The sequence below is a fragment of the Pseudogymnoascus verrucosus genome (genome assembly GCF_001662655.1).
Source record: "Pseudogymnoascus verrucosus strain UAMH 10579 unplaced genomic scaffold scaffold_55, whole genome shotgun sequence".
Lineage (NCBI taxonomy): Eukaryota > Fungi > Ascomycota > Leotiomycetes > Thelebolales > Thelebolaceae > Pseudogymnoascus > Pseudogymnoascus verrucosus.
Genome location: NW_017263706.1, coordinates 92692 through 116840, shown reverse-complemented (window position 1 = coordinate 116840; position 24149 = coordinate 92692). Strand labels below are relative to the sequence as shown.

The following is a 24149-nucleotide window of genomic DNA, read 5'->3' as shown; positions in this document are numbered from 1 at the left end:
TTCCCCATCCCCGTTTAAACACCCTCCGGCGCGCCAAAGCGCGTCAGAACGGCTGCATCTCTACGAACCACCCGCGCTCCTCCGCGCCACTATGAGGCTGGTAATAGGTGACTCCCATCTGCAATGCAATGCAGCTGCCTGGTATACCATCATCATAGCATGCACGGCCTATGAAGGCATCATGCCCTCGATGCAGGTTCTGCGAGTATGCAAGGCTGCACGAGGACGCATTTTCGAAACAGGGTTACAAACCATGGGGACGGGATGGCAGGTGGGTAGTGGGGGCTGGAGGGGCGTCAAGGAGTCGTGGTAGTGGGAACCTTGGAATCGGTGCGCTTAAAGTGGTGTAAATGTAAAAACTCCTGCTGTCCTGGATACGCTTCATCAAAGCTATTGCATCTCTACTCACAAACCAGGACCTAATTTCAAATGACGTCCAAAGAGATATCTACACCGATGTAGCGGTGAGGTCTTCCCCATGGCCATCTCCAACATTGCGGCCAGGTAGATTCTCACTTTGTGAGTCGATGGATGGTTGTTGGTGGTCACGTTATATGCGGCCAGTACATGCCAGCGCGCAAGCCTTGTTGGATATCCACCTAAATATAATCGAGCGCCAAACTCGATGATGGGATTAGTCGCAAGTCAGTGCACCAGTAGCAGTTGTCAAGTTTAGTAGTATCAGTACTGATTTTTGGGAAGCGAATAGGTATGATGTATGTGTTTTCGAATTAGATATCCAACATTGAAATAACTACGCTAATAAATAATACTCGCCCCCAATCATCCACACTTCTTTATTACTTACTCATAAGGTATCCGCGTGCGAAACTTGGTTAAAATAAGATAGACCCCATCAAACAATACTATCCCCAACTGGGCGGCGCGCAATAGAAGGCTCCGCAACGCGAGCACCCGGGACACCATTGTGGCCTGTGTGAGCACCAGGAACGCCATGCTGGGTATGTCCCATCACACCACCAGCATGGTTCCCACCCATGACTCCATTATGCCCATTATGCGCATATCCCTCTGTCATCACCCCGCCTTGCGAGTGCCTTCCCGTAAGTCCACCTCCCATCCCCATCCCTCCAAGCGCAGAGGCATCAAACGGCGCACCTCCCATCCCCGCGCCCTCGACTCCCCATCCCACCTTGCGCGTGAACACAGCCTCGCCGCCTTCCATCTCGCCCGCCCCATATCCGAAAGGCACATTTCGGTTCAGCGGGATGTGGTTGAATCTGAAATCCCAGACGGATGCATACACCATTCTGTACGAGCTGAAGGCGAACATGGTCCCGATGATGGCACCGGCGACGCAGTCGTACCAGTTGTGAAACTCGTCGATGGTGAGGGAGCCAGCGATGAGGGTCGCGGCCAGGACGGGGGCGTAGATGGCGATTAATTTCCACATCGCGGGGTGGTGGTTGGCGAAGACCTTGAGCTTGGCGTTGAGGTAGAGGTAGAGGAAGATGAAGCCCGCGAAGGCGGCCGTGGAGTGGCCTGATGGGAAGGACTCGAGACTGTCGTCGATCTGGTCGCGGTCGCCGGTGCAGATGGCGTCCGTGTACATGATCTGCTTGTAGCCTGTGCCAGTGTTGGTGCCTTCGGGGATCTGAGGCTTGCATACGGCGAGGAAGTGAGGGCGTAGGCCGCCGATTAACCATTTTAAGAAGACTTGGAAGACGGCGGCGGAGATTAGGGAGTAGAGGAGCCCGATGATGGCGTTGTTGACATCCCAGAAAGACCGGATGCGGACTTGCATGCAGAGGATGATGAAGATCGGGATCAGGGCTGCCATCAGCGCGGCGGCGTAAATGGGGATGATGTTCTTCCGGAGGGGGTAGGAGAATTCGGGGTAAACTATCTCGCCGTCGCGGAATTCAATAGGGAAGGATCGAGTTGGCGCTGGATGCGCTTCGTAGACCTGGACTGCATTAGTGATTGATATAGGATGGAGAGAGAACTGCTTACCCCGAGGCCAATGGCACCCATGATAACCATAGTGAGGATGTCAAGCCATGTGCACTTGAGCCACTGTCCAAATGTCGGTCTGCGAGAGTAGGCCAGGACATAGGGCTCATGATTCCCTTTGGTTTGGCGGTTTCCAAAGTTTCCAAATAGGCCTCGTCGTTGGGTAGGCTGCTTGGTCTCGGTGACGGTTTCAACGGGAGCGGTCTGCCCGGGAACAGGCTCTTCCCGCCGACGAGTGAAGATGCCCATTTTGGTTATGGCACAGAGCTTGAACGACAGTAATAGTGGTAGTTGTTGTAATGGCTCCTTCTGGAGCTGTATATATTCCTTTCTGGTGCTTCAAATCCACGGAACAAGACCACCACGCAAAGAAAGCAGACCAGCCTACCTTTATACCACCTACCGTCGACAAATATGACCTATATCCATGGCAGAACCAAGCTTGATGCCCTCGTCCCTGTCGCTGCCCCTCTTCCCTCCACCTCTCAGGGTCCAGACTGCTCTCACTTTTTTTATATGTGACGTCATGTTTGTTGTTGATCACAGGAAGCTCCCTGGTCCATACTATAGCAAACTATACTAATGGCATAAAAGTGCCACAATTAACAGGAAATGGCCGATCTGACGTTTGAGCACGGTTAAAACGGCCCTGTGGTTGGGTCAGAATCTAAAATAACAAGCATGTTCCAAGGAAATGGCTGCCGGCACTTGGCAGTAGCAGCATTGTGATGTATGGTACGTACTCAACCACAGCATCTCCTGAATCCACAACATATGTGTGGCTGGTGATTATTATACGTTTTATTGATCTTATGCCTTTTCTACATATACACTCCTCATATCATACATATATACAGTATCTCCCACGCAGCCACCCTACCACAGCACCTCCGCGCTGACCTGGGCCTGCTCCCCCACTCCCGCCTTCGCAAGACGCTCCAGCGCCTCCCCTTCCAGTATCCGTGAATGCCACGCGCGCACAAACCGTCGCGCCTCAGCACTATCCTTGAACTTGACAATAAACCTCGGCGGCCCCCTAAACCCCTTCCCCTTCTTCTGCTCTCGCTGCCTCTCCCCACCCTCGCTATCCCATCCCTCTTCCTCGTCCTCATCCTGTTCCCCCTGCGCAACCTTAGGATCGCTCTTCGACCCCAATAACACAATGTCCTCTTTTCCTCCCTCCAATCTCCACTGCAAATTCCTCTCCTTCCCATCCAGTCCAATCGCAAGCCCAAGCTCAAACGCATTCATCTTCCCTCGATCCAAGCCCACCAACACCAGATTCTCCCCCTGCCGTCCCGCCTCTGGCGTAATAAGCGGATGATACCCCCCCGTCTCAATCATCCGTGCCACCGCAGGTCGATACGGTTTCTTCACCACCTTACTAAACAGTAACTTCTGGCTGCTCGGCACAATCGTAAACGCGCTCACGAGCGCAGCCACATCTTCCCCATCAACCAGCACCCCTGGCACCGGCGCCATCCTGCTTGTCGCGCACGTCGGCGTCCATTTGCGGCTCAGATAATGCAGTCGCGCGATATTGTCCTTATATGCCTGCGCCGCCGCTGCAGTTGAGAAGAGGACGAAGTAATGCGATTGCCTTGCCAACGTCGTTGGGTCGCGGCCAGGAATCACGCGCTGAATCCCTGAGGTCCAGCCCTCGATGTGGGAGCCGCGCGGGGAGAGGCGGATGAAGTCGCTCAGGGCGAGGTGGCGGGAAGTGCTGGAGATGACGAGGACAGTGGCGGCGAGGCGTTGGCGGAGGGTGTGCGGGTCGAGAGAGGGGGAGGTCGGAGGTTGGTGGTCGGGGTGGAGGAAGGGGCGGTCGGGTTTGGGGGTGTTGAGGGGCTTCCAGGAGGTGGATGGGGGGAGGCCGAGGGCGCTTGGGTCGAGTTTGGGGAGGTCGTCTGTGGAGGGTTTGGAAGTGGTGTTGTTGGTGCTTGAGAGAGCTTCTTTGTATTCTGGGAAGAGCTCTTCGAGGATTGTATTCGGTTTTTCGTTCGCTCGTAGGGTTTTGGTATTCGTCACTGGGGGGTTGGGTGCTGGGGAATCGACCAGGCTTGCATCTCTCAAGGCACTTCCAAGCTCCTTGAGTTCAGCTCCTATCCCATCTCCACCAGCCACTCCCTCCTTCCTCCTGAACTTAGGCGGTGGCCGTCGTGCAAGCCTCTGCGCCCCATCGCGCACCCTCCCACCTTCTCTATGTAAACCTCCATCTCCAAGCGCCGCACTGACCCCTGAGCCCTCTCCCTTCTGCGCCAAATCAACGCGTCGTATGTTCGGAGGATTCGACTGGCCGTCGGTGCTATAACACTGCAGCCGCGCCGCGGCCAGGAACCGCCGAGCGGCCCATGTCGGTGACAGGCATTGCGAGTGTCGCGGCCGAGTCAGCAGCATTAGCTTCGCCCAGCTCGCAGGTGGTGACTGCGATTCGACCGGTCACAGGGCGTGGTGCGTCGAGTCGAGTCGAGTCGTCGCCGTTCGTTACGTAGGGTGGTTAAGTGGATGTTGAGCTTCCTTCGACGCTTCTCTCGGCGATAAGCGTCGATAGGAAGAAGTGCACTACAAAAAAATTGGCGAATGAGAATTCCGCAACGACAACGCCTTTCTCAAGCACAACTGCAGCACTGGAGAGCTTCAGAATAACAGAGAAAAACAGACAAAGACATCTCTGATATAATGACTGACCTCCAGAATGCGCAAAGATGCGCTGAGGTTAAGATCCGCACGCTGCCAAACGTAGAGCGCTCAGATCGCAAAGATGTGTCACGTGTCTTCCTCTCCATGGACACCCTCCTCGAGCTGAGGTTGGAGGCAGGACAGCCCTGTTCGGTATGGAAGGTTGAGGATGCGGATTCAAGGCGGGAGGCTATTGCGTGGCCGAGCGCGCAGAAGATAAATCGGAATGTGATGCAGATGTTTAAGAGTTTTCAGGATCACTGCGGGTTCCGGTTGGAGGATCGGATTGCGGTTGCGCCTGCTGGACCGCTGGTTACGGCGGATATTGTGGTTTTGAGGGATGTGAGTGGAGGTACGGCACTGGAGGAGAAGGATAGAGCTCATTGGGAGTGGTATTTAGAGGATAAACTGGGTATGTATTGTCCCGTGGCGCTCTATATTACCATCTTTGCTAATATGATACAGTCCGCGCCGAATCAATCTTCACAGACATGTTATATGAAATCACCCTCAAAGGCCGCCGCTCCTTCATAGTCGAGTCCTTCCTCCTCTCCGGACGCCCCCTCCCCAACAAAATCGCCCACTTCTCCCCCACCTCCCGCGTCCAGATCATCGACGAGCAAGCCGCCGCCCTCGAGCGCCCCACCACCGGTCCCCGCCCAACCCTCCACGTCTCAGGAATCGCAGGCATCGATTCCGCCCTCCAGAAACTCAATGACGTCCTCGCGGACTTCTCGGACGTTGCTAAGACCTCCCCAGCCTGGGGCAGGCGCGCTTGCGGCGTCCTCCTCCACGGCGCCCATGGCAGCGGAAAGACGCTCCTCCTCGAGCGCGTCGCTGCTACCGGATGGGGCCGCGTCTTCCGCATCGACGCCGATGCAAAGACACAGGCTATCCGCGAGGTCTTCAAGGATGCCCGCCTCACCGCCCCAAGCATAATCCTCCTCGACGACCTAGAGGGTCTCGCTGCCGCCGACCCACCCAAGCCTGCTATCACTGCTCTTCTCAGCGACGAGATGGCCCGTCTCAGCAGCGACGCTGTGCAGGTTGTTGTTCTCGCCGCTGCGGCATCCGCATCTGCTGTTCCGCTCCCCCTGCGCAAGCGCGGTAGATTCACGACGGATATCCTCCTCCCCATCCCTGATGCGGATGCACGGAGACAAATCCTGCGTTCTCTCGGCCCGAAGGAGGAGGGAGAAATCAAACTCCTAGACCGCCTCGCCGAGCGAACCCACGCATACACAGCCGAGGACCTCGCCCTACTCCTCGACCGCGCATGCTTCCTCGCACGTCACCGTCGACGCGGAGAAGCCGCCTCAACCACCCCCGCCACCCCTCCGGGGCAACTCGAGCTTCCAACCACCGACGCCATCATAGTCGCCGCTCCCTCTACGCCACTCGATACCCCAGCTCCCTCATCTACCACCCCACCCACCCCCTCCCTCACACAACCCGACCTCGACCTCGCGCTCCTCTCCGTCCGCCCAACAGCCATGCACGACATCACCCTCCGCCCCCCCAAAGTGCACTGGTCCGACATCGGCGGCCAGCACGCTCTCAAACGCGCTCTCCGCCGCGCTGTGGAGACGCCTCTCCGTCACCCTGCTCTGCTTGCTCGTCTTGGCGCTGCTCCCAAGAAAGGACTCCTTCTGTACGGTCCGCCGGGGTGCAGTAAGACGCTCTCAGCGGCTGCGGTAGCGACGGAGGCGGGATTTAATTTCTTCGCAGTGAAGGGGGCGGAGCTGTTGAATATGTATGTTGGTGAGTCTGAGAGGGCGGTGCGGGAGGTTTTTGCGAGGGCTAGGGGCGCGGCGCCAAGTATTGTGTTTTTTGACGAGGTGGAGGCGATTGGAGGGAAGAGGGAGGGGAGGGGGGGAGGGGGCGTGAATGTGTTGACGACGTTGTTGAATGAGATGGATGGGATTGAGACGCTCAAGGGTGTAATGGTTTTAGCAGCGACGAACAAGCCAGAGGCGTTAGATGTAGCGCTCTTGCGACCGGGACGGTTCGATGAGCTGCTCTACGTAGCGCCGCCGGATTTGGAAGGGCGGGTGGAGATTCTAGAGGGGAGGAGGAGAAAGATGGATTGGGAGGCGGACGTGGAGGTGGCGTGGTTGGCGGAGAGGTGTGAGGGGTACAGTGGAGCGGAGATTGTGGGGGTTTGTCAGGCGGCGTGTGATTGTGTGATTGATCGCGTGCTGGAGACGGGGGATATGGGGGCGAAGGTTGGGAGGGGGGATTTTGAGGTCGCGATGGGGAGGGTGAAGAAGCAGATTACGGAGGAGATGGTGGAGGGGTATAGGAGGTGGGCGAAGGGGGTGGGGAATGGGGTGGAAGCTGAGTGAGAGGGAGGTTGGGGGGGAAGGAGTTGGGTTTTTTGGTGCATTGGTAGGGAAAAGGATAGAAGTCGTTTACGAATATAGATGGAGTTGGGTTTGAATATAGAGATCGTGGCAATAGAGAATGATAGAAGCGAGTGTCATCTATAGCAAAAGTGCCCAGCCTAATTCACGGCCCAAACATCACACTATTCGCAACCAACAAAACATCCATGAGTAAGGTAAGATGTCTAGATCAATACCAATCCTCCACCATGTTTATCATCCCAAATACCCGTCCTCACAGGCACATCATCCGTCCCCCCCTTCGCCCGCCACCCAATCCATCTAATTCCCAATATCACAATCGCAGCGAGGCGGCCACCAATGCACAAACGACTCGTACAGCACTGCCAAAACGCTCCTCAGACTTAGTAGCCCAGACCAACGAGGTAGTCAGCGAGGGTCTCGACGGTCTGGGCAGCGTTGCCTGCAACGACATTCTCGCCGTAATGCGAGACGATGATGGCCTGTGTGGTCTTGGCGATCACGATACCGTTCTTGCCCTATACGACGTTGTCAGATTTTGTTTGCCCAAGTCAACAGCTCCTGGCCTGTACCCAGGGCACTGCAAACGGGGGAAACACAAAACCGGCTTACCTGGCGGCCGTAGATACTCCGTCCCTCAACCTTGAACACGACGAACCTCTCCCCTGCAACGTGAAGGCCCTCTGTCCACAGCTTGTCTGCTGCCGCGCCGCCTGCTAGTGCCGCAACGATGCTCTGCATCTCCTCTGGCTTAACCTGCTGGGCATCAGCACCGTCATCGTATCTGGACCTCCATCCCGGCAGCATCGAGAGATAACCCTCCGACGCGTGGTGGAGGTGTACGCACCTCAAAGCCTGGGGTCTTGGCCCACACGCTGTCGCCTGCAGCGCTGATCAAGGCGGCCTTGTCTGAGTGGCCGGAGCCCACCAAGCTATGTCCCCCATCAGCATGTATTCCATCTCGACATTGTAGTCCCATCATGTCGTCGCCGGTGCATTTCGTAGGCCCCCTCGTTCATTCTCTCATTGTATGGGTCGGGGATGGGTAGTGTACCTGCTATCAACATATGCTATACCAACCCGTTAGCAACCGTTACTCACCGCGGGGTACACATCTCCCCCACGTCTCGCACTCCCCCCCTCCATCGAACAGAGATCCAACATACCTTGCCACGACATCTTGGAATCGCTTAACACTGTAGGGAGCTGTGAGGGTGTAGAAAAAAAGGCGGTATTGAGAAGTGTGTTTTGTGGTTACAAAAGTTGCAAAAGTGCGAGTGTTGAGACGGAGGGGGGAGCAGGGTGGGGGGTTATGACGCCTGGAGCTAAGCTGCCGGGGCGGGAATCGGTAAGCGAGTGCGGGTTTGTTTTGCCATCATATCATTTTTATAGAGGGGTAGGTCTTTTTTTAAATATTTCGGCCGGAAACGGACTCTACGAATTTATATTTGGGCTGAACATAACTTGTAATTGGGAATCATTATAGTAAGGATGATATAAGTGATCATCTAATATCTTCTCCAACATTCTCCTTTTCCCCTTTCTCACAGCCTTCTTCCACCTAGTCACGAAATCGTCTATCACGTGACAGTATATATCTCTCAACCTCCAAGGTCACATCTTTGTTGCCTGATGTTCTGATACATCAAATCAACAATGCCACGCCTCTCCCCGTGCATTCTCCAAGCCCCCAGATTCACAATCTCAAGGCCTCTATTCGCCATCCCAAGGCACCCACGAGCCAATTTCCCTTCCCCCTTCCACCTCCCAACCCGCGCCATGTCCTCCACCACCCCACCCCTCCCCGCTATCAGCGTATCCTCCAACTCAGACCCCGACGCCGTCACCGCGGCCCTCCCACCTCTTCTCGAGCGCTGGTCGCTGACACCCACAAACGCCGGACTCCAACGCTCTTTCAAATTCAAGACCTTCAAAAAGACATGGGCATTCATGGACGCCGTAGCCGCTGAAGCAGCGAGGACGAAACATCACCCCGAGTGGTCCAATGTATGCCCCTTCTCCCTTTCCCTTTCTCCCCTCCCCCTTCTTCCCACCAGCTCCAAGCAGGCAGCCAGTCAATTAATAAAACAGCAAGAATCGAATACTAACACCCCCAGGTCTACAACACAACCCTAATCCGCTGGACCACCCACCACCCCCCCGGCCTGTCCTCTGCCGACATCACCATGGCCCAATTCTGCGACACCTGCGCGGCGGAGCACGACGAGCTGCCTGCTGAGAAACCCGCTGCGGTTGTGGGAACTGATGTTCCAACCGGAGAGGGGGGGGATCCATTGCAGGCGTTGGCGGATGGGGTGGTGGTGGAGGGGGGGGAGTGTTGTGTGCCGAAGTATGCGAGGAAGGGGCAGGGGGCGGTGGAGAGGATGGAAGGGGTGGTGGCGGAGGAGTTGCATGATAAGGGTCCTTGAAGGAAGGGGGTGATGGATGGGAAGGTGAGGGAAGGGAAAAGGGGGAAGGAGGCGGTGTAATGGCGGGGGAGTAAGGGGTGTTGTGTAATTTTGTTTTATCTATGTGTATCTCTATTTACCACATTCGTTGAGATGTAGATACTGTATCTGTTCAAAAAGAACTATCTAATATAAACTATTAACCTATCCGAATTTTCATACCGACTGCTTTCCCCCGGATATACCAATCAATATATATAGGAGCTCCTTGAAAGAATGCAAGGGAAAGAATGCAAGGGAAAGAATGCAAGGGAAAGAATGCAAGGGAAAGAATGCAAGGGAAAGAATGCAAGGGAAAGAATGCAAGGATTATAACACATCCGTCGACATATACAGGATCTTCCGGCTTGTCGTCCTTGTTACCCTTACTTCGCATCTCCACATTGCATATCTGCGTTGCTCCAGGCAGTGATGACAGGTCCGAAGATTCATTCAACGAGAACCGAAACGGCGACAGGATAATGGAACATCAGGAAAGTGGTAGCAACAGCAACACGATTCTGACAGCGACAACAGAATGGCGAAAGAGATTAAAACGACAGCAAGAGCACCACCTCCCCAGTACTTCCACACCGTCACAACACTTACCATGCTTGCCGAAGACTGTTGTCTCCTTCCTCTCTCTTGGAAGTAAGCTTTATTTGCATTTCCTGCATCTTGGTGTGAGGTAATAGGACACAACGTAGTAGTGGTTTATATAGTGTGGTGAGGTCCGTAGGTAGCTATTCGATGATGGTTTGACCTCAGGAGAAGAGTGGGATTCGTTGTTGGTGGGGGATTATGGGATAGCTTGCTGGGTAAATGGATATGAGGGATGTGAGATTTGGCATGAAGGCATGATAAACGAATATACTATACATACATTCACAGTTCCTCACCAAGGCAGACATACAACTACATTCTTAACTTGATTAACGATTATTAATGCTCATATATCTGCCTCCCATCTATCCGACCCAACAAAATCCCATCTGTTTTTGTACAAGAAATAGTGGCGTAATTACGGGCCCATCATCCATCCAAATATCTCGCCAGCCCCTCCTCCCAAACAAAGGAGCGGAGCTTTTTCTACGGCGGTGCCCTGCACGCCTGAACGCCGTCTGTGTCTGTCTGTCGTTACAGATATCTCATTCTTCGTTTCGGGTTCACATCCTCCCCCACGGCAGAGGCTGGTCCACTACACGCCTCACAAAACGGCACTGTAACGATATCCATGCCACCACTAAGGCTACACACATTTACTGTGCCTTCTTAGCCTTCTTCGCATCCTTGGCGAGCTTCCTGTCGCGTCTTGCCTTCGCCGCCTCCGGTCCAGCCTCCGTATCAAGGACGAAATCCCACCAGCGGAACGAACTAGCATAGTTGCCAATGAAGCGCTCGTGATGAACATCGTGATGCTCAGCACCCGCCCAGAACGGCAAGAAGTGGTGCAGCGACCAGGGGAACTCGTATCCGGAGTGCGCATCGATAGCCTGGAAAAGACGGCAGACGATCCAGAGGTACATAGTCAGAACGTGCAAGTCGCCAGTGATAGCGCACCATAGCACAGGGCCGAGGACTGTTCCGGCACCGAGAATCATGACTTCGATGGGCGAGGCGTACTCAGCTGCCAGACCGAAGGGGGCGGAGTAGTTGTGGTGGATCTTGTGGACGGAGCGGTAGAGGGGACCCCAGTGCATGGCGCGGTGGGTCCAGTAGTGCCAGGCGTCCTCGAAGACGAAGAAGATGGCGATGTGCATGGCGATCTTCCACATGGGCGGGAAGGGGACGCCGGTGTCCATGCCGAAGAAGACGGCCATGGGGTGGAAGACCCAGATTTGGGGGAGCTCGACGGTGAAGTGGGAGAGGAGAACCATTTTGGTGCAGTGCCATTGTTCGGCGGCGGTTGGAATTTTGCCCTGGAGAGGTGCGTGTTAGTTTAGTGTGATGAGGGTGGGAAGGAGGGGGGTTGTGGTGGGGATGAGGGGGGACGTACTGCTTGGATCTTGTATTTGTTGAAGTAGGGCATGCTGTCGATGATGATCCAGGGGAGGGAGCGACCGAAGTAGACAACTTCGTGCATCACGAAGGACATGATTCCAGTCGCGAGCACGTCGTTCTGCATGTATGCGTACCAGGCCTTGGGGTATGTTAGCACATTGAAGTCGAGCCAAGGGGGTGGAATAACGTACGGCCCAGAGGCGCTCAAAGACATTGAGAGTCTCGCCATTGTAGTGGGTGATGCCATTGTACTGGTCCCAGTATGTCGCCGCGGCGATTGTTGCGTTCCTATGGCACTGGTTAGAACTAATTTCCCGCGATATTTTTCTGTCCGGAGACAGAACGCGCCCAGTGGAGCGTATTGTCCGAGCCTTTCTTGCAGAAGAAGAGGGATGAGAATACTTACATTATGGCGATATAGCACAGAGGCTATCAGACGATTGTTGAGGATATCGCGGCCACAATCGAGGGGGCAGTTGTGAAGTATAAGTAGGTGGAGAGGAGGAAAGGAGACGGGAGTGGGAGGGAGTGGTATGGAAGGACTTCCAGTGATAAAAAGGTTAAGACTAGAAGAATAAAGGAGTACGTACCCGAGGAGATGGCCACCATTGTGGCGTGCAACGCAGGGGCAACGCGGGGCGGCTAGGTTTGATTTGGACTAGCGCATAAATGGATGGGAGATTGTCCAGTAAGAGACTTCGCGTTGGAGTCGTTGGGGTGGATAAAGGGTTGTTATCACCACGTGACACAGATTCTTCAGACAGCCACTATCGTATTCGGGTTGAGGGTCCAGCCTAGAGGCCACAACCACTAGATTATGTACACACACAGCAAAACATGTATGAAGAGATACTTCGCATATGATCTCGAATCCGTAATCGTACTCGGGGACAGGCCCCAGCACGCAACTCTCTTCTCCAGTTATACTGAGTAAAACATATATATATATCATAAGCAAAGCCTCAATTGTATCTCCGGATAGCCATGCTTCCGGATTACAGTCATCAGTCACTCGGCATCTGTTTACGGATACCATGGAGGTCATGTTCTGGACCTTCACCTCCATCGGGAAACTCGCAAGGTCTCTGTGAAACTACAATCGGGAATGCCTCAACGTCCAACTATTGAACTCTTCAAACGTCTTGAATATGTCTATTTACAACCTCTATACCCGTGAGCCAGGAGGCATGAGCCTTGAGAATATCATATATAAATTCAGTGAACCTGCCCTTGCTGACTCTCGCCGCCATATACCCGTTAGTGCCGATCCCTGCCACGAACCTTTTTCATAGGTAGCTCACAACGTCATCGCCAAAAAATCCCCGAGCTTGTGAAGAAACCCGAAAACCCACAGCTCTTCCAAACGCCACAGAACTGAATTCCTTCTCGAGCTTCGGCCAATGCATATACCCAGTCCGGCGTGATGTCTATAGTGGCAGAGTAAGGAACCCTGTCCCCTGCAGAGTCACTCGAAAATTGCTAATGAACCCCAAGTCAGGTCCGACGCGTCGACTCGCAGTTGGACAGACTGCAACTCGCGCACCTCAAATCCGCCACCTCTTCACCTATACTGACCTACCGACGCCTCTCTACCACCTCCGAGGCTGTCGAACAAATATCTACCTCCCCACAAATCGAAGAGCTCCAGGTCCTCATCAAAGCCCTCTCAGCAACGTCGTCGTCGAGAGCACTACTCACAGCATGGCGGATCTCAACACTCCTTGAGCAGGCGGGCCTGTCAGAAGGCGAAGTTAATGCACTGGGCGAGACGAAGAGTCCGTATGAGAAGGAGCTGGAGTGGCTCCTGGTCAGCAAAGCGACGGTGCAAGTGTACGGCGTGCTGCTGAACACACTGCTCGAGCAAACGATCCCGCTTAGCAACGACATATGGTACTGGGACGAGGTACTCGGGTCATACACTTTCACGGCCATCTACACGATCCAGACCTCGCCGCTGCGGTTCTGGGACTGGACAAAGGACATCTACGAGGATTCGCGGGAGAGGTTCTCCAGGCTAAGGGAGGCGCCCGAGGAGACACTTTCGGCTACAGCGATTGGCACACGCGTCACGGCGCGGTGGAAGACTTTTTACGGATTAGTGAGGGATAGTATCCGCGAGCGGTCAGTTACGGATATCCAAGCGAGGGTTCTCTCGCCGCTGGCGAAATCGCGGTCCGAGGCACGACGGAAGCAGGCCGGCCTGAAGCGTCTGAGGGAGATGAGCGCAAGTGGCCTTGGAGTTCTGATGGACGAGGGTCTCAACTTTGATATTAGCGAGGATAACACTGGGATTCAGAGCACGGATGGCAGCGACTGGAACGTCGTGGTCGAGCGCAGCGTGGCACTGATGGATACGGTGCTACGCAATGTGACCGCTCTCGAGACCGGCGTGTCGGAGTTCGAAGATATTGTCTTTGCGAGCGTGGCAAACGACCCAGAGGTCTCCTCCCGGAGTATGGGTATGGGCGAACTGCGAGACAAGCCAGCGAAGCTGTGTAAGCGTCTCCAGAATATCCTCGGCACTCACATCCCCGCACACGTCCAGGCCCAGCAACACCTACGATCCCAGTACGGCCGTCCCAACCGCCTCGTCCGCTACTGGCTCCCCGCCACCGCGCTCCTCCTCTCCTCCACCACCATCCTACGCATCGTGGTGAACCGCAAAGCCGCCATCCTACAGTGGATCCAAGACCTCGGCTCCACCATGCAAGACTTCTGGATGAACTGGATCGTCGACCCAACTAAAAAGATTATCAAAACAATCCGCCACGACGAAGGCAGCGAAGTCGCTATCATGAGCCGCGAGTCGCTCAAGGGTGATCGCGACAGCCTTGAGCGAATGGTCGTCGATTTCGCTATTGATAACCCCCAGGCTGCTGGCATGGGCGGAGGATCACTGAGCGATGCCCATATCGCTGAGATCCGCGCGAAGGTCAAGGAGGGTGACTTGACGCCTGTGCTACGCGCGTATGAGAAGGATCTACGCCGCCCGTTCGTGGGAACCGTGCGTGGAGACCTGGTTCGCACACTGCTCATTCAAGTGCAGAAGACAAAGGTGGATGTTGAGGTCGCGCTGAGCGGGATTGATGCTCTACTCAAGAGCCAAGAACTTGTGTTCGGCTTTGTCGGGCTGACGCCGGGTGTTTTGGTGTGCATTGGTGTTGGTCGGTATATCAGCGGGATGTTTGGCGAGAGGAGAGGACAGAAGTACGGGCATAGGGCTGGGCAGATGATCAGGGTTCTACGGAATATCGATCGTATCTTGACGACCTCGACGCCCTCGCCGAGTGGGATTTTGTCATACAAGGACCATGGTTTGCTGCTCTGCGAGGTGCACGTGCTGCGCTCCAGGGCAGCGAAGCTGTTCCCGGGTGAGGTGGAGAGGGAGTTCTTCGAGGATGTGAATGAGCTCGGAGACATCTCGATAGGTATTGAGAGGCAGCTGAAGGTTGTGCAGCGCATCAGGTGGGCATATGGGAAGTGGCTATCTAAGTGAGCGAGCGTGCAAAGCGTTGGCCGCTGCCGCGTGCTGGGTTCTAGAATCTACAGTGCCATATGATCACATATGTAAATTTAACGTGTACTAGATCTGTCACAGTATAATAAAGAAGCGCCCCATTTTATAATAGAAACAAGCTCCATCGAGAACCAAGTCCTTATTCCACTTATCAGCTCTGCTATTGGACATTTTTTTTCTGCTGGGGCGGTGTCTCCATTTGGTACCCGAAACAGCTCCAATTTTTTTCTCAAAAAGTGGCGGAAACCGGAGGTTGAGCACGTGACATGGCATAATCCCCCCCCACGCTTTCGCCATGTGAATATATGGAGGGGGGAGTCATACTTCTTTAACTCTCTTTTGACCAGTTTATATGTTTATTTGTATATATCTGTATATTTTCTTGTAATGGGTTCCATAGAATCAGCGCCGCCGTTGAGCAATGGCAGAGTGAACGAGTCGCCCTTGAACCGGGCAGACGAGGTTGCAGATGTAAGCATTATTACAAAGTGGCAAAAGCACATACCCGAATTGCTCTTTATATTCAGTATACTGACATGTCTGTAGCTCTTAAATTCCGTCCAGGAGCTCATCATCCCTTTTATCCGCCGCGCGGATGAAGAAGCGGCTGTGAAACATACAGGCCGCGGCTTGAGCGGAAGCTCCGGAAGCGCACTGGTCGAGTCGCACAAGCCTGCCGAACTGGTGAAGTTGCTTAACCTCCAACTTCCCGAGACCGGCGGCGGAAAAACAGCACTCTTAGATGTGATCCAGCAAGTCCTGAAGTACAGCGTCAACACATGGGACCAAGGCTTCCTAGACAAGCTCTACGCCAGCACCAACCCCGTCGGCGTAGTCTCCGAGCTCCTCCTCGCAACCCTCAACACAAACTCTCACGTCTACCAAGTCTCCCCCGCCCTCACCGTGATCGAAAAGGCAATCACCAAGAAATTCGCCAACCTCTACGGCTTCACCGGCCCCCACGCCGGCGGCTTCTCAACCCAAGGCGGCAGCGGGAGTAACCTCAGCGCCCTGATCATCGCGCGGAACACGCTCTACCCCGAGACCAAGACTGATGGGAATGGCACCTACAAGTTCGTCATCTTCACCTCGGCGCATGGCCACTACTCCTTCGAGAAGGCGGCGCAGATGATCGGTCTCGGCTCCCGCAACCTCGTTCCCGTCCCCGTCGACGACGCAGGTGCCATGATCCCCGCTGAACTGGAACGCCTCATCCTCGCCGCCAAGGACGCGGGGAAGACGCCCCTCCTCGTTAACGCCACAGCAGGCTCCACAGTCCTCGGCTCCTTCGACCCGTTCGAGGAGATCGCTGCTGTAGCACAGAAGTACGGGATGTGGATGCACGTTGACGGCGCGTGGGGCGGATCCGTCATCTTCTCCGAGAAACAGCGATACAAGCTCAAGGGCGTTCATCTCGCTGATTCCGTGGCTGTGAACCCGCATAAAATGCTCGGCGCCCCGACGACGTGCTCCTTGCTGCTGGGGAAGGATTTGAGGCAGTTCCATCGCGCGAATACGCTGCCGGCCGGGTATCTTTTCCACGGCGCTGACTCGGATGGCGAGGTGTGGGATTTGGCGGATCTGACGCCGCAGTGTGGACGTAGGCCGGATAGCTTGAAAGTCGCGCTGAGCTGGACGTATTACGGTGCAGCGGGGTACGGACGCATGATCGATGAGGCGTTTGAGGCGGCGGGGTATTTGGCGGGGTTGGTGGAGGGGAACAAGGATTTTGTGCTTGTGTCGCAGAATCCGCCGCCGTGCTTGCAGGTGTGCTTTTATTATGCGCCGGGGGGGTTGAGTGCGGTGCCGGAGAAGAACACGGTGAGGACGGCGGGGGTGGTGGAGAGGTTGGTGGGGAGGGGGTTTATGGTTGATCATGCGCCGGGGGAGAGGGGGAATTTCTTTAGGGTTGTGGTTAATGTCCAGACGAGGAGGGGGACGTTGGATGGGCTGGTGAAGGCGATTGTGGATATTGGGAAGGAATAGAAATTAGAGGATGAGAGGGTGAGAGTGAGAGGATGAGAGATGAGAACGGACATTTTGGATAGATACCATACTGGTTCCGCAAGGAAGGCAACATAGACAGAGATATGGACAAAGAAATATAGGATTATACTAGAATTACAGCTAAATAAAGATGGTTTGAAGATACCAGACCTACAGTTATATAAATATTCGTTATATCATCGTGCTGTAGTTCAATGAGGCCAGCAAAGAAATATAGTGTGATGATACGACGCCTATGACTGAAGAAATATAGAATGATACGAAACCTAAAGCAAAAGAAATGTAGTATGAGATACTAGACCTTTAGCAAAATAAATTCAATATCATGATACCAGACGCATAGTTATAAAATATTCGTTGTACTGCCAACAAGAGAACAGTCGTCTCATGATACAAGAACGATGATACCAGACTTACAGTTAAATACCGCCTTCCCTGGGAAAACACAATATAGAAAACGAGAACATATAGACAATGAAATATAATATCAGGATACCAGACCTACAACTAAATAATTAATCGTTATAATCTGTATCTTCTATATCCTCTGTATCGTACTTCCAGTGAGGTCGTCGTGGCGGACATGAACATGCACCGTTTCAACCGAGACCAACCTCGCCACCCGCAGGGGTCATGCAGTTCTGCAGTTCTAGCGGAGCCCACGGCCGCCGCCGCGCATCATAGACCCCAGAACAACTTTATCGTCACCCAACTAACGAAACATACCGTCCGTACCTTGCTTGATTGATTTGCCTCCCACCGAACCTCGTCACATCCACCACCACAACTCTACGATTCCCACGCCGGCGACGAAATAACCAAAACAGATTACACAGCTACGGCTTCGATCTCACCATTCCTCATTCCCTCAGAGATCTCCATGCCAATCGACACCTAGCTCGTGAAATCTACGCCGCGCGATCTGTTCCTGTTCCCGCTACCTAGACCAGACCCCACAAAGACGACGACGACTGCCTCGTTGTCCTCCCTCCCCTCCCTCCCACCACCACCACAACCACCTCAACCACTACCGCAACGATGGCCGGATCCCGCAACTATGACTTCCTGGTACTGCCCTCCCCCCCAGCTGCCAGCCCATCCCCCGATCACCCTCCACTAACCAAACCCGCGCGCAGATCAAGCTCCTCCTCATCGGCGACTCGGGCGTCGGCAAGTCCTGCTGCCTCCTGCGCTTCAGCGAGGACTCCTTCACCCCTTCCTTCATCACCACCATCGGCATCGACTTCAAGATCCGCACCATCGAGCTGGACGGAAAGCGCGTTAAGCTGCAGATCTGGGATACGGCGGGCCAGGAACGCTTCCGCACCATTACGACGGCGTACTATCGCGGCGCTATGGGAATTTTATTAGTCTACGATGTCACAGATGAGAGGAGTTTTAACAGTTTGTCCTCCCCCTCCCCCCCACGCCATTCCCGGGTTGGCCGTCCATCCCCGTCGGCCCCAGTGACGGAACAATAACGAAGACCGAGCACATGGCTAACCACCCCCCCCCTTCCACAGACATCCGCACCTGGTTCTCCAACGTCGAGCAGCACGCCACGGAAGGCGTGAACAAGATCCTCATCGGCAACAAGTGCGACTGGGACGACAAGCGCACCGTGTCGACCGAGCGCGGCCAAGCCCTCGCCGACGAGCTGGGCATCCCCTTCCTCGAGGTCAGCGCAAAGGCGAACATCAATGTCGAGAAGGCCTTCTTCAGCCTCGCGGCGGATATCAAGAGACGGATTGTCGATAGCGCGAAGACGGAGGAGAGTAAGGGGGTTGATGTGGCGCAGGGAAGCAGTGGGGGTGGGAAGTGCTGTTAGACGGGTTGTGATGGGTGTGATGGGTGGGGTGGGGTGAAGGGCCTAATTGGATGGGGGTGAGCGCTGGGCGATGAGACCGGGTATGATAGAGGACCGAACGGAGGGGAGAATTCCCAGCATGCTGCTCATGATGCGGCTCTCCTGTGCCCATTCTCTCACAGAGAGGCGGATGCGGCATTGAGCTACGCAACGCAGCTCTCACTCTCCGGCCGGGTTGGTGTCCACTCACGTACATTTGTAATGTTCCGCCGTCTCCTGTTTTTGTTATCTCTCTTTTTTTGTTCTCTTGTTCAGAGAGTGGCGTTTTTTTTTTTCTCTTTTTTTGCTGGGATTGCGAGTTTTGAGAAGCCAGCAGCACAAGTACACGATGGTCGCGGGGCCTGTGGATTATAAATAGTTTTGTTCATAAATGGGATTGGGAGTTTAGACGTTTAGACGTTTATGCTTTTACTGATGGTCTCTGTGGCGTGGTGAGGGAGTGGTGATGTGATGTGATGTTTGTGTGCTGGTGTACGTATGTGCGTCCAGTGAGGTGTTTTCCTTGTTCTATTTTCTATTTGCATGTGCGCGTGTTCTTCAGAGAGATACTGTCACTTCCCCTTTCCATACAAGACCTCTACTCTACTATCCAGGTTACAGACACTACCACCAGCAATCACCATTCCAAAGCACCCAGCACTCCAAATGCACCAAAAGAACTTCTCGCCCTCCTATCTCCTCTCAAACACTCTCCCCCACATACACGCCCTCAGTTTCCCCAACCCCGAAACGGGTCAACTCAGCCTCACACCTCCGCCCCTCCCCCCAAAACATATAAAAAGCACCCTCTCCTCGCAGATGAGTGAGCTCCACAGATATTCTATACTGATATTATCTCTCTAAGTGGAGGGGTGGTTTGGGTGGTTTGTCAGCTGTGTGTTGGGGCGGTGCGGTGGGGGTGGTGCGTGAGGGTCGGCTGGTGATTATGGGGTGCAGTGGGGAGGGGGGTGGTGGTGAGAATTCGTGGTGGTGGTGAGAACTGGGCGGCGGTGGTGAGAAGGCAATGGTGGGAGTTTGTGTGCGGTGGGGAGGACAGGGTGGTTGGAAGGGCGGCGTGTTATACACATGATACGGGAGAACAGAGAAACAACGCTAATGAGCCCGAAGCTCCCCTATCCATTGGTCGATTAATGTTGGTGGTACTACAAGTAGAATTGGTTTGTGAATCGATGCCGTGTATGATATGGTATAAAGATATATGACCTCGGTCCCGAGAAAGGGGGGCGGCTGAAAATCAGGTGGCATTTATTTCACGCGCCACACTTACGTCTTCATTCCTTGATAAGGCCAGTCAAATCTCCTATTTATATCTTACTTTCTTTCTCTTGTCCTTGTGTCTCCCTTTTCGTCTCTTTCTATTTGTTTTACTGCCGCCTCACGCCGAAAGCGAGCAATTGCGCTGGAAACGAGGTATGCTGGCTCCCACTCTAGCCTGCTTTCTCACGTGCCTTCCTCCTCCTGCTGTCGCTGCACAAGCTCCCCTCCCAACCTCTCATTTCTGTGCAGCAGAACAGTCTTCCAGTTATTTCTCATCACACCGTTGCTTTCAGAACTTCTAAATTTTTCCAGTCTGTTCTCCGTTATCACATCTCCTTTCATATTTCAGCTTAAACCATAAAAAGCATTGCTGGCTGCAGCATATACAAAAGAAGTCAAAGTCTAGCTCCAAAACCAACTATATAATGCAGCCTATGTCCTCACCTATTAATTGGGATGGTTGGCTGGCTGAAGTAGCATACACTGCTCTGCACGCACTTGGCACTTTCAAGTACCTGTCAATCATCCTGGAGGACCCACGAAGTTCAATTGCACCTAGAAAGTGTATGCAGTGGTTGGGTGCGGGTATTTCCCCCCTTCTAGGAGAATCCTCTATTTTTTGTAATTTTTTTGGCTTATATGAGAACTCTCCCAGACGCCCGTAGGAGATGTTATTGATTTTTGGAGTTTTTTGGATGTCAACAAAATCTCATGGAGACGAGGTTTGGCGAGGTGAAGCGATCGAACGAGGGGATGGGATGGACTGTGTATTTTGATGATAAGAGAGGGAAGGTGCGGCGGTTGAGGTTGTGGATATGGATGTGGAAGGAGCGGCGGTTGTGGTTGTGATGTGGAAGGAGTAAAGGGGCGCCGGCGATGGTGGAGCGGCGGCAACGGCGGAAGGAGCGGCGCGCGTGGTTAGTCTGGGCCTGCAATCCGTGATTTTACAGTGACTGATAGCGTGATATCTGTCTTGGGGGACTGAGGTTGGTTCGGTGAGCATGGGAGATTTATACAGGGATAGGGGTTCGGGAATAGGGGATGGTGTGGGAATGCTGGGTATATAATAAATCCACCGCGGGCTTGGCCTGAGATGCCAGGTGAAATGACAGTCTCTATCATGGGCGTACTACACCTCCGATCGAGATGTTGCAAGATAAAGGCAGAACTTGAGAGTAGAAGGCAAGCAATGAGCCAAAGTAGCTCGACGGCGACGTTAAAGCCCCATGATAATGCAAATACTTACTTACGCTCTCTTCAGTCCCCTCAAAATTTAGTCCAGTCACTTCCCAATAAAGAGCCGAGGTGGCAGGCTCCTGTTTCCGAGATTCAGCAGATTCAGCACCTTGGGGTTACCACTAAAGAAATACTAAATGATGTCAACTTTTTAAAGGCCCACGACTACATCGCGGCAGCAACGGTAGCTATAGCTGGCCATGATAGGATGGATGCCAGAAACAGGACGGTGTACCTTAGCAACATCCACCTTAAGGCCACCATCGAAGAGATTTGCAACATTATTAGGGGTGGACTCTTGCACCACAGCAGCCAGCACCCCTTGACAAGAACCCCGCGGCGACAGCAAAACCCCGCGCCAGCAAGAATGAAGCAAGTAGTAAGAATAAGTCCATATAACAAGAATCCATCTATCCTCCAGCTGGCCCCCTCTTAACTCGGTGGGTACAGAAATACAAAGCGATGCGCAAGAAAAACTAACGGCATGGTAGCGAACTGATATGTGTGGCAACCATAGTCCGTCGCGCACTGGTGGGTGAGGACATGGTATTATATATCGTATGGGGTGTGTTGAGACGTTCCAAAGAGAGTAGGAAGAGGAGTTGGTGGTGCTGGGAATGGATGCAGCCGGTTGAAATGAGTGAGGATTCAGACAGGAATGAGAAAGGGGTATGAGAATTCGGGTGCATCCCATGTATATAACAAGCCCCTGAGACAAACCCATCTGACAAGATTCACGATTCGCGAAAGTCTTCAATCTCAAAATGCTGCTGTCCGTACCCCTCAACGAAACCAGCACTTACCAGTCTATGTCCACACTCGCATCTTCCAGAATCTTGGTCCCCCTGCCCCACTCCCCTGACATCAGCAAAATCAGACGGTGACAGCAACCCCCTGACGAGAACCCCGTAGTGGCAGCAAGAAATAGGTAGTGAGAAAGAGACCATGACGAGAGCTCACTGAAAGAGACCATAACGAGAACTCACCCTGCCTCCAGCCACCCTCTACAGTACAGCAATAATAGACTCAAACAACCCACGGAGGCCATCATCAGAATTATTATCCATGATTGTCTCAAGCAAAGCAAAAGTGCCGTTCACAGTATCATAAGGGCTTGTACGGATGGCTGGAGGCACGTCATGGTGAAAATAGAAAGTAGTATGCAGATGATGATAACGCGACGGCGCAGCAACATAGAAACGTCTTATAGTGATATTTGTGTGAAAGTGAGCTAGTGAGATGGAACCAGCCTTTCCATATTATATGACACATATTCAACAATACCGAAGAGGCTGGGAAGGGTGATTGGTGATGGAAGCGGGAGTTGCGTTGGTGGAAATGGATGCGTCGTCGAAACCGAGGATTTTGCCACATACAAGAAATGAGAATGAAAATCCACTGATGCACTCATCACACATACTCACCAAACCCCTGAACGGACCAACCCTCAAAGACCCAATCCCTCCCTTCCCCCCCACCCATCCGCATCCAGTCCCTCACAACTCAACCCTCAAAACTCAGATCCACGTTCACATATCCGCAAGTCCCAAAGCCAATCTTAGACAGTGCCATGATACAGAGATCTGCTCTCTGGAACCTTCCTCAAAACGACCACCCGGTACTACATGCACACCACTAAGCTTTGGGCCCCCCTGGCCCCTGACAGCAGAAAAATTAGAGGTGACAGGAACCAACCCCCGACGAGAACACAGGAACAAGAGCAGAACACTAGCTAGTGAGAAATACACGACGAGATAATGAGGTGGTGACGAAAACTCACCCTTCCTCCAGCTCCAGCTGCCCTCCACAGCTCGGCGGGTATATAAATAGAAAGTAGTATGTAATGACGATAAGGCAATGGTGCAGGAGGAGTGTGCTTGGCTCAATGGTTCTTTTCGCGATGGTGAGCTGGTGAGATGTGGAGGACCTTTTTATACTTTTTCTCAGATGTGTTCAGCGGTGCCGAAGAGGCTGGAAATAGGGGTTGGTAGCGGGTGGGAATGGATGCGCGCGCGGCTGAAGCAGAAATCTCGGCGGGCGATGAGAAAGGGGTATGAGAAATGTCGGATGGACTCATCCGATATTTAACTAGCTCTAGTCATGAACTAATCTGACAAGACTTAACGGTCTAAACCCCTGCACCTCAAGATGCTGGTGTCCGTACTTTCTCCTGAAATGGCCACTCTGGTAATTAGTACCACACGCACCTTGTTGAAGCTCCCCTCCAGTCCTGGCCCCTGACAGCAAGAAAATTACAGGTGACAGCACCCAACTCCCCGACAAGAACACATTAACGACAGCAAACCCGACCTCTGCCGGTGAGAAATAACCAGCAAAGGGATAAAGCAGTAACAAGAACCCTCAACTTCCAGGTTCCAGCTACTTCTTACGTGCCCTAACGGGTATATAAACAGAAAGAGGCACACAAGATGGCCCTTTGCATACTTTTTTCCATACTGCGTGTCAATAGCAGCTACCAGCTGTTGTGTGAACAACACGATAACGCAATGGGGTAGCAATATGCTTGGTTGATGGTGATTTTGTATGATGATGGGCTGGTGGGATGCTAGTAGCCTTTTTATACTTTACGAGATATATTTTGCAGCGCGAAGAGGCTGGGAAAGGGGTTCGGTGGGGAGTGGGAATGGATGCGCGCAGTTGAAGCAAGGATTTTGGCAGTCGACGGGAAAGGGGTATGAGAATTGACTGATACACCCATCCCACACCCCTAACTCTCACTCCCCCCAACAACAACAAGACCCAACCCCCCCTCCCCTCTCCGGCCCCCCCCTCCCCCC

At 53.5% G+C, this 24149-nt stretch overlaps 9 protein-coding genes across 9 annotated transcripts; 5 read left to right on the top strand and 4 right to left on the bottom strand.

The window, feature by feature from the left end:
* Positions 1 to 854: 854 nt before the first annotated feature.
* On the bottom strand, positions 855 to 2258 carry VE01_08925 (uncharacterized protein). The gene is made up of 2 exons (XM_018278343.2): positions 1975 to 2258; positions 855 to 1927 (listed from the first exon to the last, which is right to left on the bottom strand). Exons 1-2 carry the CDS (start codon positions 2221 to 2223, stop codon positions 857 to 859), a joined length of 1320 nt encoding a protein of 439 aa, XP_018126666.1. The 5' UTR covers positions 2224 to 2258; the 3' UTR covers positions 855 to 856.
* A 503-nt stretch (positions 2259 to 2761) lies between these two features.
* Positions 2762 to 4342, bottom strand: VE01_08924 (uncharacterized protein; the record flags this gene model as incomplete). The annotated part of the gene is made up of 2 exons (XM_018278342.2): positions 2762 to 4227; positions 4289 to 4342. 2 exons carry the CDS (start codon positions 4340 to 4342, stop codon positions 2851 to 2853), a joined length of 1431 nt encoding a protein of 476 aa, XP_018126665.1. The 3' UTR covers positions 2762 to 2850.
* Positions 4343 to 4390: 48 nt separating this feature from the next.
* On the top strand, positions 4391 to 6998 carry AFG2 (AAA+-type ATPase; the record flags this gene model as incomplete). The annotated part of the gene is made up of 2 exons (XM_018278341.2): positions 4391 to 5065; positions 5119 to 6998. The coding sequence occupies exons 1-2, from the start codon at positions 4654 to 4656 to the stop codon at positions 6996 to 6998; spliced, it is 2292 nt and encodes a 763-aa protein (XP_018126660.1). The 5' UTR covers positions 4391 to 4653.
* Positions 6999 to 7402: 404 nt separating this feature from the next.
* PFY1 (profilin, required for normal timing of actin polymerization in response to thermal stress) lies at positions 7403 to 8510 on the bottom strand (the record flags this gene model as incomplete). Its single annotated transcript, XM_059464017.1, has 4 exons — positions 8186 to 8510; positions 7867 to 8089; positions 7632 to 7775; positions 7403 to 7537 (listed from the first exon to the last, which is right to left on the bottom strand). The coding sequence occupies exons 2-4, from the start codon at positions 7999 to 8001 to the stop codon at positions 7403 to 7405; spliced, it is 414 nt and encodes a 137-aa protein (XP_059319358.1). The 5' UTR covers positions 8002 to 8089; positions 8186 to 8510.
* Positions 8511 to 8633: 123 nt separating this feature from the next.
* VE01_08921 (uncharacterized protein) lies at positions 8634 to 9379 on the top strand. The gene has a single exon (XM_059464016.1). It carries the CDS (start codon positions 8676 to 8678, stop codon positions 9153 to 9155), a length of 480 nt encoding a protein of 159 aa, XP_059319360.1. The 5' UTR covers positions 8634 to 8675; the 3' UTR covers positions 9156 to 9379.
* Positions 9380 to 10375: 996 nt separating this feature from the next.
* On the bottom strand, positions 10376 to 12016 carry ERG25 (C-4 sterol methyl oxidase). Its single transcript, XM_059464015.1, has 4 exons — positions 11874 to 12016; positions 11659 to 11755; positions 11463 to 11606; positions 10376 to 11385 (listed from the first exon to the last, which is right to left on the bottom strand). Coding segments are annotated over exons 1-4 (903 nt in total). The 5' UTR covers positions 11876 to 12016; the 3' UTR covers positions 10376 to 10725.
* A 336-nt stretch (positions 12017 to 12352) lies between these two features.
* On the top strand, positions 12353 to 15113 carry NCA2 (nuclear control of ATPase). The gene is made up of 2 exons (XM_018278337.2): positions 12353 to 12907; positions 12962 to 15113. Exons 1-2 carry the CDS (start codon positions 12891 to 12893, stop codon positions 14961 to 14963), a joined length of 2019 nt encoding a protein of 672 aa, XP_018126630.1. The 5' UTR covers positions 12353 to 12890; the 3' UTR covers positions 14964 to 15113.
* A 158-nt stretch (positions 15114 to 15271) lies between these two features.
* VE01_08918 (uncharacterized protein) lies at positions 15272 to 17137 on the top strand. Its single transcript, XM_018278336.2, has 2 exons — positions 15272 to 15455; positions 15531 to 17137. Exons 1-2 carry the CDS (start codon positions 15372 to 15374, stop codon positions 16968 to 16970), a joined length of 1524 nt encoding a protein of 507 aa, XP_018126631.1. The 5' UTR covers positions 15272 to 15371; the 3' UTR covers positions 16971 to 17137.
* Positions 17138 to 17684: 547 nt separating this feature from the next.
* SEC4 (GTP-binding protein) lies at positions 17685 to 18844 on the top strand. Its single transcript, XM_018278335.2, has 3 exons — positions 17685 to 18059; positions 18128 to 18395; positions 18515 to 18844. The coding sequence occupies exons 1-3, from the start codon at positions 18030 to 18032 to the stop codon at positions 18817 to 18819; spliced, it is 603 nt and encodes a 200-aa protein (XP_018126626.1). The 5' UTR covers positions 17685 to 18029; the 3' UTR covers positions 18820 to 18844.
* Positions 18845 to 24149: the final 5305 nt, after the last annotated feature.

Excerpts from the sequence above, each read along its gene's own strand:
- SEC4 (XM_018278335.2), top strand. The coding sequence starts at position 18,030 with ATGGCCGGATCCCGCAACTATGACTTCCTG. Across the intron at positions 18,060-18,127 it reads CCCGCAACTATGACTTCCTG|ATCAAGCTCCTCCTCATCGG; the intron begins GTACTGCCCTCC and ends ACCCGCGCGCAG. Across the intron at positions 18,396-18,514 it reads AGATGAGAGGAGTTTTAACA|ACATCCGCACCTGGTTCTCC; the intron begins GTTTGTCCTCCC and ends CCCCTTCCACAG.
- VE01_08918 (XM_018278336.2), top strand. The coding sequence starts at position 15,372 with ATGGGTTCCATAGAATCAGCGCCGCCGTTGAGCAATGGCAGAGTGAAC. Across the intron at positions 15,456-15,530 it reads GGGCAGACGAGGTTGCAGAT|CTCTTAAATTCCGTCCAGGA; the intron begins GTAAGCATTATT and ends ACATGTCTGTAG.
- ERG25 (XM_059464015.1), bottom strand. Across the intron at positions 11,607-11,658 it reads TCTTTGAGCGCCTCTGGGCC|GCCTGGTACGCATACATGCA; the intron begins GTACGTTATTCC and ends ACATACCCCAAG. Across the intron at positions 11,386-11,462 it reads ACAAATACAAGATCCAAGCA|GGCAAAATTCCAACCGCCGC; the intron begins GTACGTCCCCCC and ends GCACCTCTCCAG.
- VE01_08925 (XM_018278343.2), bottom strand. The coding sequence starts at position 2,223 with ATGGGCATCTTCACTCGTCGGCGGGAAGAGCCTGTTCCCGGGCAGACC. Across the intron at positions 1,928-1,974 it reads TGGGTGCCATTGGCCTCGGG|GTCTACGAAGCGCATCCAGC; the intron begins GTAAGCAGTTCT and ends AATGCAGTCCAG.
- VE01_08921 (XM_059464016.1), top strand. The coding sequence starts at position 8,676 with ATGCCACGCCTCTCCCCGTGCATTCTCCAAGCCCCCAGATTCACAATC.